Source organism: Neoarius graeffei, chromosome 20 (assembly GCF_027579695.1).
Source record: "Neoarius graeffei isolate fNeoGra1 chromosome 20, fNeoGra1.pri, whole genome shotgun sequence".
Classification (NCBI taxonomy): Eukaryota; Metazoa; Chordata; class Actinopteri; order Siluriformes; family Ariidae; genus Neoarius; species Neoarius graeffei.
Window position 1 is genome coordinate 2,993,725 of NC_083588.1, and position 15,148 is coordinate 3,008,872.

General features: G+C 44.5%; 1 protein-coding gene across 1 annotated transcript in view; it reads left to right on the forward strand.

Moving 5' to 3' along the window:
* The window catches only part of usp7 (ubiquitin specific peptidase 7 (herpes virus-associated)), a 29,752-nt gene extending 14,771 nt beyond the window's left edge, over positions 1–14,981 (forward strand). The window contains exons 14-31 of the mRNA XM_060901099.1: positions 471–615; positions 1,857–1,987; positions 2,063–2,197; positions 2,754–2,855; positions 2,952–3,057; positions 3,173–3,265; positions 3,414–3,481; positions 3,593–3,693; positions 3,800–3,953; positions 5,043–5,110; positions 5,217–5,325; positions 9,384–9,461; positions 9,600–9,700; positions 9,959–10,058; positions 10,241–10,360; positions 10,612–10,683; positions 10,916–11,006; positions 13,356–14,981. Coding sequence (XP_060757082.1) covers positions 471–615; positions 1,857–1,987; positions 2,063–2,197; positions 2,754–2,855; positions 2,952–3,057; positions 3,173–3,265; positions 3,414–3,481; positions 3,593–3,693; positions 3,800–3,953; positions 5,043–5,110; positions 5,217–5,325; positions 9,384–9,461; positions 9,600–9,700; positions 9,959–10,058; positions 10,241–10,360; positions 10,612–10,683; positions 10,916–11,006; positions 13,356–13,462 — 1,881 coding nt within the window. The 3' untranslated portion in view covers positions 13,463–14,981. The remainder of the gene's footprint in view (positions 1–470; positions 616–1,856; positions 1,988–2,062; positions 2,198–2,753; positions 2,856–2,951; positions 3,058–3,172; positions 3,266–3,413; positions 3,482–3,592; positions 3,694–3,799; positions 3,954–5,042; positions 5,111–5,216; positions 5,326–9,383; positions 9,462–9,599; positions 9,701–9,958; positions 10,059–10,240; positions 10,361–10,611; positions 10,684–10,915; positions 11,007–13,355) is intronic.
* Positions 14,982–15,148: the final 167 nt, after the last annotated feature.

Consider the following 15,148-nt stretch of genomic DNA (forward strand, 5'->3'; position numbering starts at 1 on the left):
ACGCATGTGCATCAGGATATCGCGGTCAGCTTAAGTTCCTAACAATTACAAGAGGTATCGGCAGATAATTTTCCATGAGATTGACTTCATCACGTTGCCCAGCATTTAAAGAATCTTGGTGACTTTTGATGCCTGGGAGGACGAATCAGCTCGGTGTGTTTCATCAGTCAAGTTTCGAAACGTTGCTGTGGTGGAGAAGGGAAGACGATGTCTGCAATGCTAACCGCTGAGATGAACCTTCCAGTTGTCTCGTAATGTTTGCTAACTTATTTCTGAGGCTGAACAGGAGGAAGGATGTCTGATCTTCACTCGTTCACAAGACGCCACACTAGCAGCAGAGTTCCCATGAAAGCTTTGTTGTTTTTTCCTGCAATTCATCCAAGCTTAATTTAAGATGTGAATAAAATGTGGGTTGTATGCATACATTCAGGCCGCAGGCTGGTGGAGTTAATTTGTTTCCCTTCCTCCAGTGGTGCAAGTTCGACGACGATGTTGTTTCCCGATGCACTAAAGAAGAGGCCATCGAACACAACTACGGTGGCCATGACGACGATCTCTCCGTGCGCCACTGCACCAACGCCTACATGCTGGTCTACATCCGAGAGTCCAAGCTCAGTAAGTGGGTTTAATTTCTGCCATTTCCTTTTAAATCTGACCGAAACCAGTTGCTCTGTGATGGTCCGGTGGTTACGGAACACAAAACCGGAGCGCACGTGAGCACCAAACGCTCCGTTACGTAACCTGTTAAACTCTGGACTGCTCTGATTAGAAGGTTCCCTCTGAGCTTAGACCAGTTGTGAAGAAGCCAAAACGTAGCATGGTGAAAATCAAGCGGAGAGAGAACGTAGTCCGTGCAAACGATGAATGACGGCCGAGATTCGGCTTGACGAGACCAAATCTCACTCCTCTGCCATCGATGGGTTGTTGAAGGGCATTGTGGGTAATAGAGGAACCTGGTATCCAAACGAAAAATAAGCCAACATAAAAATCTTGGGTTTAGCAGATCATGTTTTAATTAGGAAGGGTAATTTAGGGTGGGGTGTTTGTGTCTTGATGTTTTTCCATGAAATGAGGACTGCCCTCATCCTGAATATTGCTGATTTCACGCTGTATGTTTTTTCCGAAAGTGACCACTTGCAATGCAGATAGTTTCGGCACAGGGTCGGAATTGGCAGGTGATTTCGGACAAGAGGAACTTTTTCATAGTTCCTCAAACTGTTGAAGTGTCCTGTCCCCCCCCCCCCCCCCCCCCCCCTTTTTTTTTTTGTGTGCGCAGTGAAGGGAGGATGATTATACTTGTTTTTGAAGACTGTTTTGAAGGACTTTTTAAGATCTGACTTCAGGGTAGGGACGGGGAACCATGAGTGACGGAAGTGTACGTTCTGACTGGTCAAACACGTGAGCCGGTGCAGCACCAGCAGCTGCCAATCATGAAAATCAATGGAAAATAAAGATTCTCGGTGCACGACACTTCCTGGTCTCCCCTGTTCGACGGCACAATGGAGTGATCCGTTTTGAAAGAAACTTGCAACCGACACAGCAAAGTGGACAAGTTGAAATCCTCACGTTTGCTGTTTTCGCAAGACTACGTACGGTCATCTGAAGAAAAACTAGTGATGTTGCTCTTGGGTGACCGTTAGCCGGTTTTCATCTCTTCACTGATTTTCTTAGAGCGGCTCCTCGGTGGGTCGTCCCTCGAACTGTTTGGTCTGAAAGCAGGGTGTGTTGCTTGCCAGTTCACCTTGTGGACAGCAGAGGACTCTGAACATTGACACACGACTCTTGTAATTGGATAATCCTAAAATATCGGGAAGCATTGCAGTGATGTAGCATCATGATTGTCACACTGTGTCCAGGTGAGGTGCTGCAGCCGGTCACAGACATGGACATCCCTCAGCAGCTGGTGGAGAGACTGCAGGAGGAGAAGCGGGTGGAGGCACAGAAAAGAAAGGAGCGCCAGGAAGCTCATCTCTACATGCAAGTGCAGGTGAGGAGAGTTTCTCTCACTTAGTTCAGTTCTGAGCTCAGGAAGGCTCTTAGACGTGTGTGTTTTCATTTGTAGATGGTGACAGAGGACCAGTTCTGTGGTCACCAGGGCAACGATATGTACGACGAGGAGAAAGTGAAGTACACAGTGTTCAAGGTGCTGAAGAGCTCCACCCTGGCCGAGTTTGTGCAGAACCTCTCTCAGACCATGGTGAGCTCAACAGCGCATCCCTCAACACACCATGTTGGGTTCACCTGCTGGCTCTCTCACGGTTCTAACAGCAGCACCCTTAGGAGCTTCTGGAGACGTTCAAGGTTCTGTAAGGAAATTCCACCTTGTTAAAGCAGCCGAGGACACCAGACTTAGTTTTCCAACAGAGGACGGGGCCTGCGTTCATATGGCTGGTTTTAACAGAGAGCAGAATTGTCGGTGTTGAGCTTTGCTGATTTGATGATTAAGTCAAAAAAGGTTTATTAAATCAGTTGATCACTTTTTTTTTTTTTTTTAATGATGGTGCAAATCGAAACTGATGCTGAAATCGCTCTCAATAACCCCCAAGAGTTGTAGGTTAACCAGCTGTATGAAGGGCAGCAGGACATGAGGGTGTTTATGAACATGCAGGATGTGCAAATTATCAGGATCAAGTTGTAGAGCTGTTTCTAAGCCTCTTCAGTGTCATTTAATCAAACTCCTTATGATCAGATCAGAATCTCCTGCTTCTGTGCGCCGTCTCCTCAACCTGGTGGTGTTGACTGTGTTCCTGCAGGGTTTCCCACAGGACCAGATGCGGCTGTGGCCCATGCAGGCCAGGAGCAACGGCACCAAGCGGCCAGCCATGCTGGACTACGAAGCAGACTGCAACAAGTCCGTAAGTGATGAACAAAGCCACGGAAGTCGTTCTGAACGTTCCGTATGAGGTCCGTGTCGATGCTTAAGATAGACTTTGCTCTACTTCACTCACTAGATGATTGACTTGAGCGACAACGAGAATCCCTGGACAATATTTCTGGAAACGGTAGATCCGGAAATGGCCGCCAGCGGAGCAACGTTACCCAAGTTTGACAAAGACCGTGAGTGTGACACCCCCATCCCCCACAAATGTAAATTTTCCCTCGAAATCATTTCACCAGCTTGATTTACCTCGAGCTTTCTGGCTTACTCTTCTTTTCTTCCTTGGATTTTCAGATGATGTCATGTTGTTCTTGAAGATGTACGACCCAAAAACCAGAAGCTTAAATTATTGTGGACATATCTACACACCTATATCCTGTAAAATACGTGAGTCGTTGAAATTAACGTCCAGATGAGGTTCCGAACACCCCACGTCTCTCTCTTATTTTAAATGACCTCGTTAAAGAGATAAAGCTCATTTGCGGTGTTAATGATGGGAAACTGACGGACTTTCTCTCTCCGTGTTGTGAAACAGGAGACTTGCTGCCCGTCATGTGTGAAAGAGCAGGGTTTCAGCAGGGAACTTCTCTTATCCTCTATGAGGCATGTTTTCTTTTGTCTCAAGTCTGTTTGTCTTCTGTTCACACACTGATTCTGTTCCTCAGTCTCGTTTTTGCTACGTTGTTAATCTGTGACTAATCCCGCACACGGCAGGAAGTTAAACCGAATTTAACAGAGCGGATACAGGACTACGACGTCTCCCTGGATAAAGCTCTGGACGAGCTCATGGACGGAGACATCATCGTGTTCCAGAAGTACGCATTCTGTCCTCAGTCAGCTTTCAGAGTTTCTGTTCAATTTCTCAGGGGGGGGAAAAAAAAAAAAATCATCAAATGACCCCTCCTGTCATCTGTTTCACAGGGATGACCCAGAAAACGACAACAGTGAGCTGCCAACGGCGAAAGACTACTTCAGAGACCTGTACCACCGCGTGGACGTCATCTTTTGTGATAAAACCATCCACAACGACCCGGGCTTCGTTGTGACACTATCTAATAGAATGAACTACTTCCAGGTTGGTTTGCTTTGAATGAAACAGTCTTGACTGGGTGAGAGATGGAACATTTAAATGTGTGTGTGCGCTTCAGATGATTGTGCGTACAGGCGGTATGAAAGCAGCTGAGAACTGAATGCAATGCAGGTTATTGGTTGTCTCATCATTATCTGTAGCCGCTTTATCCTGTTCTACAGGGTCGCAGGCGAGCTGGATCCTATCCCAGCTGACTACGGGCGAAAGGCGGGGTTCACCCTGGACAAGTCGCCAGGTCATCACAGGGCTGACACATAGACACAGACAACCATTCACACTCACATTCACACCTACGCTCAATTTAGAGTCACCAGTTAACCTAACCTGCATGTCTTTGGACTGTGGGGGAAACCGGAGCACCCGGAGGAAACCCACGCGGAGAACATGCAAACTCCGCACAGAAAGGCCCTCGCCGGCCACGGGGTTCGAACCTTCTTGCTGTGAGGCGACAGCACTAACCACTACACCACCGTGCTTCCCTATTGGTCGTGTTATTTTAAAAAAAAAAAAATCATGGCAAATCAAAAATATTTGAGTCATCATGCTCCACCTCCTTCGTGGAGACTGACGAGCGGCTAAACCTTCTCTATGACTGGCAGTTCGAGGCCACGCCTTCCTTACTCAAACATCCATTGTTTGTGGGACTGACCTCTGTCATGATTTGACAGATTCAGAGACCACGCCTCTTTCCTGGGCATTCCCTGAGTCGTACTGATTTTGAACTGTTCTTTTCAAAAGATAACGAGATTTAATTCTCAGTGACAGCAATTGATTAAATCATCCTTCCAAAGAGGTCATCTCTTCATGTTTGAGTTCAAGGAGGAGAAATTCCACTGGTTTGGTTCGTATTGTAATCCACATGATAGTTCTGCTTTTAATCTTTCATTAAACACTCGATTCCTCCGTTGCGTTTTCAGCTGCTGTCTTGTGACTTAATTAAATCTTGGTTAACTTGTTTCTGGAAGCCGAAGCCACTGCTTGAGCAGTTAAAGCTTTAGTGAATCTGGACACGGACGAGGGATTGATCTGCTTCCCTCGTTTGCTGATGTGGTTTCTTTTTAATGTTATTTGTAGGTGGCGAAGACTGTTGCGCAGAGGTTAAACACTGACCCCATGCTCCTACAGTTCTTCAAGTCGCAAGGGTAAGTTTACTCCCGTCTCACTTCATTGTCCGAATGACTGACGGAAATTAATCGCTAAATATTTTTAGAACTAGTTTTAAGGCATTTTCCTCTTCGTCCTGGTAAGGTACAGGGACGGCCCGGGCAACCCACTCAGGCACAACTACGAAGGAACTCTCCGAGACCTGCTGCAGTTCTTCAAACCACGGCAGCCCAAGAAGCTCTACTACCAACAGGTGAGATGATCCGATTCATTCGGCATCTTCGTCGTTGAATTCTGAATTGAAAGGAAACCAGGAACACGCAGAGAAACGGTTTAAGTGAAGGTCAGAAGTAAGAGCGTGCTTTGGACTTGCTTGAAGATTCTTGAAAACGTTTCGCCTCCTCATCCTAAAGGCTTCCTCAGTTCTGTCTGACTAAAGGGAGTATCCAGTATTTATCCTCTCATGGATCATCATAGAATCCGAATCAGAATGCTGATGGCTGCATTGTAGGCGGCTGATAAAAGATGTCATAGACCCCCACCTCTGTTCAGTGATGGTCGTTCCAGGTTGGCAAAAATGAACGATCCTCTCTGGCTAAGATGTCTGCCAGTTTTCTGGAAGTCCTCTCATACTCCCGCACCAGTCGAAGGGATCTCATCCCAAAGTGCGTAGAAACATATGTGAAGAATCTCAGTCATCCAGGTACATAGTAATCTCTGGTTGGTTGAAGAGAGCAACTGGACTTGCTTGAAGATTCTTAAACGTTTCGTCTCTCATCCTAAAGGCATCTTCAGTTCTGTCTGACTAAAGGGCGTATCCAGTATTTATCCTCTCATGGATCATTATAGAATCAGAATGCTGATGGCTGCATTGTAGGTGGCTGATAAACTTTGGAATGAGTTCCCTTCGACTGGTGCGGGAGTATGAGAGGACTTCCGGAAAACTGGCAGACATCTTAGCCAGAGAGGATCGTTCATTTTTGTCAACCTGGAACGACCATCACTGAACAGAGGTGGGTGTCTAAGACATCTTTTATCAGCCACTTACACTGCAGCCATCAGCATTCTGATTCGGATTCTATGACATAGTAGCCGCAGGGTCTTAAAAGTCTTAAATTTAATATTCCAAAATTAAGGCCTTAAAAAGTCTTAAATTGCTTTGCTCAAGTCTTAATTTTTTTTTTAAACAAAGGTCTTAAATTTACTCATACTATTCTACAATGTGAAAACGTGGGTTTTGCGTAACATCAGTGAATTTCTTGGAGTATGCACAAAGAGAAACAATACTGATACATTTTCGCACCGGCGCAATCGTCGGAGTCCGTGGTGGAGAGGAGACTCCGCAAATCGCAGCATGGGGAAGTGTCGTTTTAATCAGCAGTGGCTTTCAGATGAAAGATCTCGTGATTGGGTGAGGGAGGTTCCTGGAAGCGACGTTGAAGCAAGATGCTGTGTTTGTCGAAAGACCTTCAAGTTGTCCACTATAGGTCATTTCGCTTTAGAGTCTCACATGAAGAGCTCAAAGCGCATTGCATCTGCCTTCCACCGCCACCAGCCCATCACTCAGTTCTGCACGGTTCAATCTCCGAATGCACCTGGAGTTGGCACGAGCACCACTGTCGAACATCAGCAGCGTCAGCCAAGCCAGACATCATCGGCAAGGCAAGCAACAACACAAGGGCCGAGCAGTGGCATGATGGGTGTCGGTGGAACCCTGACACTTTGGGCAGAGGTGCTCTGGATTTTAAAAACAATTACAGGACACCACTCGCACAGCTCGAATGAGGGCATAAGCGAACTTTTTAAGGCTGTGTTCCCAGACTCGGAAGTCGCTACAACATTCTCCTGTGGAAAAAAACAAAACGTCTTACAGAACAAAATTCGGTCTTGCTTGTCTTGAATGTGAAGATTCGACAAGCAATGCACATAATGACTTGTAAGTATATAACCTTTATAATAAAAGTATTTTTACTTGAAACATTTGTCATTATTGTGAATTTGATCTGGTGTTCTACGACCACATAATGGGTGCGATGTAGGTTTTAATTCTTATTTAAGTGGTCTTAAAAAGGTCTTAAATTTATGGTGGTCAAACCTGGGGAAACCCTGTATGATCCATGAGAGGATAAATACTGGATACTCCCTATTAGCAGGCATGAGAATTTTCCGCCGATTGGCGGATTTCCGACTTTTTCAGACCAAAATGATCGATGTAAATCCGTTGAGAAATTTCCGGGGGGGGGGTTATGATTAACGATCTGTGGTCAGCTTATAACGCAGACATCCCAAGTCTCCCAGAACTTCCGGGAGTCTCCTGCATATTGATAGAAGCGAGCAAGAGCGTGCGCGTGCAACATTAAGGTCTGCATCATGCATCTTAAAATGTGCGAGGGAGACTGTGTGCAATGTTGCCAGATATTGCTGACGTTTTCCATCCCAAAATATGTTCAAAACCCGCCAAAATGCACTTAAAACCACCCAATGTGGCAACACTGCCTGTGTGCCTGTTGATGTAGCGCATGCCAGACAAAGAGCATCCTGATTGGGTTACTCAGCAAAATAAGCCAATCAGCTTTCAGTGTGGGCGGGCTTTTATCCCTTTTCTCGAGGACCGACCGGCATAGCCGAGAGAGAGTGCGCGCCCCAAAAAACCAAAGTACAAAACCCACTTCAGCTCAGATTACACAAAAGAATCTCCGTCTAATAAGGGTAGAAAATAATGACAGTTTCGCGTGATGTACTGTTTGCAGCAGTGGTTTCAGCATTGCCCATGGTGGCTTAAATGATTGTAAAGGACATGTTGAGGTGAGGAGTGTCAGTTCATGTGCATTATAGGTCTACAACAGGCTGGCATGGAAAGACCAAACTTATTGAAGATTTCCGTAAAGTAACAATGTATGAATATACATCATATATATCAAATACACGTCATATAGAAGTGTGTATCTTTTTATAAATGAGGTTAGCTTGTCTAATGTAGCATGTTGGGGAGAATCATAGTATCATATCTATATTTCTGATAAAATTTTAGGTATGATACCGTGTATAACTCTCCTACTTATTGCTCGTTTCATGGGGGGGAATTGCTGGCATGTGCCGTGTGGGAGCGTCTGCCCACATTTTTTTAGGCCGAGATGAACTTTTAGTTTTTGATTTTAAAAAAAAAAAATTCCAATTTGTAATGCCCATTGTACATGCCTGTTGTTTAACTCAAAATCACCATCTCGATCTTCAAATTGACCGTATGGTATCTGCATTGCATTACATTACACAACATCCTGTCCAGATAAATCCTAGTTAGTGCACACAACAGTTGAAAGGGAAGTGATGAGTGATGTTGAATGTTGCCTGCTTAATATGCAAGAGCTCCTGCTACCATGAGAACATCAGAAGAAAGCTTCAGAGAATTGACAGAACTTTTTTCTGGTTTGCACTTCATTGTACAGGATTAGAGTATTCAAAGACATGAATAGCAAAAATGCAGAAATATAATACTGTAGAGCTCGTTTATATTAAAAGGTGCATTGATTTTTTTTTTTGAAGTCATCAAATGTGAATTGATTTAAAAACAAGTCTCTTGTACCATATTAATCATTTTCACCTGGTAGTCCACCAAGAAGGGGAATTTATTTCCGAATACGTTGCAACTTTTTGCTGATAAAATTAATGGTTTTGGGGTTAAATAAAAAATAGCCAAAAATCATTAGCCCCTGGAACCCCTGGGCCCCGCCCCCTTGGGCTATGGGCCCCGCCCTGGTTTTTTCAGACTTTTTAAATATTTTTCATTCTCATCCCTGTATTAGTCAGACAGAACTGAAGAAGCCTTTCGGATGAGAGGCAAAACGTTTTCAAGAATCTTCAAGCAAGTCCAGTTGCTCTCTTCAACCAACCACGGATTACTATGTACCTGGATGACTGAGATTCTTCACAAATTTAAGAGCTTGCTTTATTCGTGCTGTGGTGTCCTGGTGATGTCTTTGTGTCCTGGTTCTCATGAGGTCAAGTGCGAGTGAAAAATAGTGATTCATTGGGTGCAAAAGTACAACACAACAGCTGTAAAGACAACTTTTTGCTTATACTCCCATGATGTTTTTGGAAGTTTGAGCTTTTACTGGTGTGTTTTGAATATGAGTGAGTAAAGCAGCACATCCTGACTAGAATGATCATTGGTACCTTATGAGCATTCTCCACAGTGCTCCTGAAAAACCTGACGTGTTCAACGTGGCAATCCGAGCTCCCTGGACAGGAACCTGAGCCCTGTGGTGCGGGTTCAGCTCCAGTCCTCTGATTAATTCATGTCTCCTCTTGCAGCTCAAGATGAAGATCACGGACTTTGAAAACCGGAGGAGTTTCAAGTCCATATGGCTCAACAGTCAGTTTCGGGAGGAGGTAAAGCGAGTTCCTCAAGGAGCTTCCTGCGTTCAGTTCTTGTTAATGTTTTCTTTTATTGAATTCGTAGACCTGAAGCGAAGCTGGATAATCTCTGTTCACTTTGTTCCATTCCTGATTTTTGCTTCTGTCCACCAGGAGATCACACTATACCCAGATAAGCATGGCTGTGTTCGAGACCTTCTCGAGGAATGTAAAAAGGCCGTGGAGCTCTCGGACAAAGGCTCGGAGAAGCTCAGGTATAAACCACCGCGACTGTGTTTCAACCGGAGTTTTCATGCTTTTGTTTGTCTTGTTCTTTGGTCTCGTTCTCTGTCGAAAGCTCTGAGCATTTTAATGAAATATTGACACTGGATGCTTCCTAATATGTCTCCTGTTCAAGTGTCCCATTCAACCTGATGAGCTCCATGTCGCTGTCTCTGCTTTTCATAAGCCTTTTATTGGGCATCATTTTATATCTCCCCCCCCCCCCCCCCCCCCCCCCTTCTTTCCTGCAGGCTGTTGGAAATCGTAAGCTACAAAATTATCGGGGTTCACCAGGAGGACGAACTGCTCGAATGTTTATCTCCTGCAGCCAGTCGGACGTTCAGAATAGAGGTGAGATCTTATTCGCGCTGCCCCTGAGGGGACTCTCTCTCCTTGCTTTGTTCTGTAAACTGAGATTCATAACCTTATCAAATATTTCCAATTTTATTTTATTAGTTTTCCTCCGATAGGTTTCTGTGGAGGTTGTGAAGGTCTCGGGTGCTGATTTTTGGAATCTCGTTTGTGTCCGTTAGGAAATCCCTCTGGACCAGGTCGACCTGGATAAGGAGAACGAGATGCTGATTCCAGTTGCACATTTCCACAAGGAGGTCTTCGGGACTTTTGGAATTCCGTTTTTGCTAAAGATTCGTCAGGTGCGTTCGAGTCTTGTGAAAGCGCGGGGTCAGCGCGTCTGGCGATATCGCAGCAGGATTGACTTGATGAATTGCTTGCGGAGAGTAAACTTGCTTTTGTGTTTGTGCCACACCCACTCTGCCTCATTTATCAAACTGGTTGCACACGTTTATTCAGGAATTGCTCACAGGAGCATTTATACTAGAATGTACATCGAGTTGTCTGTTCACGAGCATTAATTAACCCGAACCTGGTGTTGTGCCGTGTCCAGGCCGAGCCTTTCAGAGAGGTGATGAAGAGGATCCAGAGCATGCTGGATATCCAGGAGAAAGAGTTTGAAAAGGTAAACGCTGTTGCTGCTCATTGTGTACAACGTAGCGTGCAGATTTCAACACAACCGCTGTGCGAAACGGACAAGGAAAGATGTATTTTGTGACGCGTGTGTGGTGTAGATTATAAAACGCTGCAGTTGTGAGATGTTTTTATTTTTGAGAACTGGGCGAACCCCACAACATGAGCTTCAGTAATCATTAGTTTGTTGTGGTTTAATTTTTTTTCTTGCATGCATTTTGCAGTTTAAGTTTGCGATTGTGATGATGGGCCGGCACCAGTACCTCAACGAGGACGACTATGAAGTGAACCTGAAGGACTTCGAGCCGCAGCCCGGTAGGTCATTCAGCTGAATGTTCAGCGCTGTGTCCTGGACGGACAGACAAACCCGTCGTCACTTACAGTCGCAGAATAAGAATTAGTCTCGTTCTCGTTTTTGGACAGCGTAAAGATTCACTCACGCTCCCTTCAATTATTAAAAATAGATGCTTCCGAATGTAACCCTTGTAACTGTCACTGGCCACAGACTCCATGTGTCCTTTGTTAAAGGAAAAGGCAACTTTTGTACAGTGTGTAATAGGAGAAAAACATATACGTAATCAATTCCGTTAATTATTTCCATTATATATCGAACATGAAAAAATATTTTTAACTTTGAAATCATGAATTGACACAGAGGAGCCGAAGTTGGAGGAGTCAGCCATTTTGAGATTGTGGGCAACTATAAACCAATCAGAATCTTTCGTTAATGCGCCTCGCTCTGATCTATGACGTCACCGGGCCCATGAAAACAGTGTTTACAGACAGATCACTGTGATTAGGAGTCCCGGCGGGTGGCTTGTATTCGATTTGTTTATGTCCCGACCTTGTCAGCTGTCGGATTTATGTTCATGGACCCGGTAAGCTGGTAAATAATATTTATTTATTTTTTTCTTTACCAAATTCTAACAGAAAACGAGAGCGCCCGAAAGGGAAAGCCGAGCCGCTTCACGCATGCGCAGTAGGCTTGGTAGGACAAATCCAAATAGGAGTCATTCAGGGTTCAGCCGTGTTTTTGCTCCGTGTTTATACTCGACCAAAGTTATACAGTTTAAGTTGCATAAATAAAACCATTTGGTGAAACTTGGAAGAAGCGATTGTACTGGTTTTTTACCTTATTACCATGAAGCACTGAAGTTCTTTTCAGTGGTGGGCCGCATGACGTCACGCAGTAGATCAATATGGCGGAACGCATCTTCGCTGAGCTCAGCGCAAGCCCATATTATGAAAAGTTAAAAGATACTGTTATGCGGTCTGTTCTTTCTCTATAAATTCCATGATCGATTACTTTATATATTTATCTATCTGTGGTGATTTTTGTACAAAAGTTGCCTTTTCCTTTAATTTGGATATGAAGCAGTACAGCCACTAGAGGGCAGCTCAGTCAAAAGTTTGACCATCACAAATGTTGAAAATTTCTGAGTAAATCGCAGAACCCCTCCTCAAACTCATGCCGGGGTTTTTTTTTTTCCCTTCAAAAGTTCATATCTCACTTGCACTGCCCCACGATCTCTAGTTTGTTTCATCTGGATCCGTTCACTTTCAGAAAACATGCGTCACAAAACTAGAGTCTGGACTGAAAGCTCCGCCTGGATCTGGAGACATATTTTGAGCACAAAGGAGCCCTTAAACAGTTTGATCAGAAGGTGTTTGTTTGTCACGGCAGCTCAGTCGTGCAGCTGTAAATGCCTCGTTGTAATACGTGATCTTAGGGGTGTTCACACGGCACATATTTGCATCGATGCTGCACCGATGTATTTTGTTGCGATATATCTTGCACCGGTGTAAATTTTGTGGAGCGTTCAGACGTCACAAACCTGCTTACTAGAGAGAAGCGTGTTAGCACCGGTGCAGCCCCACTTGCGTTCACACAGCAGTTTTTGCAACCGTGCTATACGATAGTAATAATGCGGAAATGAAATGTGTGAAAATGTACTTCCTTTTCCCGGTTGTCATGGCATCACCAAGCGCCAGGAAAACAACGTGGATGAAGACACCAGTGTTGCCAGATACTGCTGACGTTTTCCAGCCCAAAATATGTTCAAATCCGCCAAAATGCACTTAAAACCTCCCAATCTGGCAACACTGGAAGACACGCAGTTCTGCTGTTGATATTCGCCATTTTGGAAGCGCAAAATACCAGGATGCAAATTATGCAATGCCCGTATGTAATCAACTCTCCTCACGCGTAGCGAGTCTACCCCGTAGCGTTCAGACGTCCCATTTTATATCGCTGCCGCCCCGCAAACTAGCATTTACTCCGGAGTAAATTTCTTAAACCGCCTCCCGAGCAGGGTTAGATTTGCACCGGTTTAAGCAGCTTTCAGGGGCTACACCGCTATAACTTTGTACCGTGTGAACGCTCTACCGGGGCAGCCCCGGTCCTACACCGGAGTAAAAGTTGCCGTGTGAACACCCCTCATTTCTATAGTCACGGTTTCTCCTCGCTGTAGAATAATTCTTCAGGGGATGTGCTTTGATGGAAAATAAACAACTTGGGCATAACAGTAACTCTGTTTAATCACGTCACAAGATTAGATTTTTAACGAAAAAAAATCAAGTATCTGACTTGTGCATCTTGTCCATGACTGACTGCATTTTACCAAATATGGATTGATGGCTCTTTTTTCTTCTTTCCCTCCACAGGAAACATGTCCCACCCGAGACCTTGGTTAGGGCTCGACCACTTCAACAAAGCGCCGAAGCGAGGGCGCTACACGTACCTGGAGAAGGCTATCAAGATCCACAACTGACGCGCTCGCGCTCTCCGCCCTAACCGACCCTGATTAAAGACTCTAACCAGAAGTTGCGTGTGTGTGTGTGTGTGTGTGTGTGTGTGTGTGCGTGCGCCACTTTTTACCACCTGCCCTGCGGTTACACAGGCCCCGCCTATGAAGTCTTCAGCAAACCAGAGTTCCTGCGCATTTTTCTTTTGTTGTGGGTTCCCCTCCCCTCCCCCCTCCTTTAGAAGCTCTTCAGTTTGACTTCTGTCGCCTGCCTGCCTGTTTTTGTCTGGGAGATTGAATAGAATTTTAACAAACGGGGAACAGTATGAACTTTCAAGACAGGTGTATAATTTTTTTTTTTTTTTTCTTCCCCTTCCCCCCCTCCTTCGCATTTTTGGTTTTCTTTTTAATTTTTGGGTTTTAAAGAATTGTTACGGCAAAGAAGCTGCTGCGTGCTTAGGGAGGGAGGAGGACGGAAAGAAAATTTGGTCGTTTCCAAATCAAGAGACAAACGGATGGATGTCGGATATTTAACCAACTTTTCACCAAAAAGGACACCATGATGGCTCCAGCTTGCGGTTGACTCTGAAGCAGTTCCGTATTTTCTCGTCCCTTAGCACAAAACTAATTTTGTTTGGTTTTTTTTTTGTTTGTTTTTTTTGTCCCCTCCCCCCCCCCCCAATGTTTACACAACTCTCGCTTAGTTCAATTAAGAGTTCAGTCGTATCTTTCATGGAAAACATGTATGATAAAAATAAAGATCCACCGCATCGTTTTAAAAACAAACAACAAACGAAATGAATCGTCTGTACTTCATTTTGCACGTTGGCACTTCAGGTTTTACATTTCTCCACATAGGTAAATGTAATCCTGGGTTGTGTTTTGGCCCTGTGGCCCCTGTGTGTTCCTTTCTCTCTCCCCAAGCTCACCCTCTTGTGCTTCCTTTCTCTTTCTCTGGTTTTCCACCCTCTTTCTTTCTTTCCTCTGTCCATTTTTGCCATGGGCTGGGAGGTGGTGTTGCTCCACATTCGTCCTTTTGCTTACAGGAGGCTGCAGACTTTCGCGAGACTGGTTCAGGATGTAGAGAAACCAGCATTTAAAACCAACCATTGTTGTGTGGTTTTTTTTTTTTTCTTTCTCCCTTTTTTTTTTTTAATTTTGTTCCTTTAACCCCACCCCACCCCCCCACTCGGCACAGGAGGAGGCATGCTCCTGAGTGCGTAGTCTGCTTTGTAAAGACAAACATTTAAAATTGTATATTTAAAAAGAATGGACATGTAAAATTAAAGACACACTTTTGTTGGGTACAGATCGATTCAGATGTTCATATTCATTGTGTGTAGTTTTATTTTGGACAGTTTTATTTTTCTTTTCCTCAACTACTTGCTACAGTTCGTTTTCAGTGCAGATGCAGTTCACGTCTTTTTGATTCCAGTTCCCACCCTCGGTCAAATTCCTCCGTGTAGCAGCAGTGTACAACAACTATTCCTGTATATTGCCTTTTTGCTGAAAAATGTATGTTGAATAAAATTTTCTATAAAAGCTACTGCAACTATTGATGGAACCTTGTGATCCTGAACAGACCTCTTTCCTCCGCCGACTGGCACCTCAGTGCTGCGATTAAAACACTGAGCTGAAATGTTTGCAAATCTGGAGATTTTAAGTCACCAAATTTTTGTTGTTTTTCCTGAAACTGAATCTGTTCATTCTACA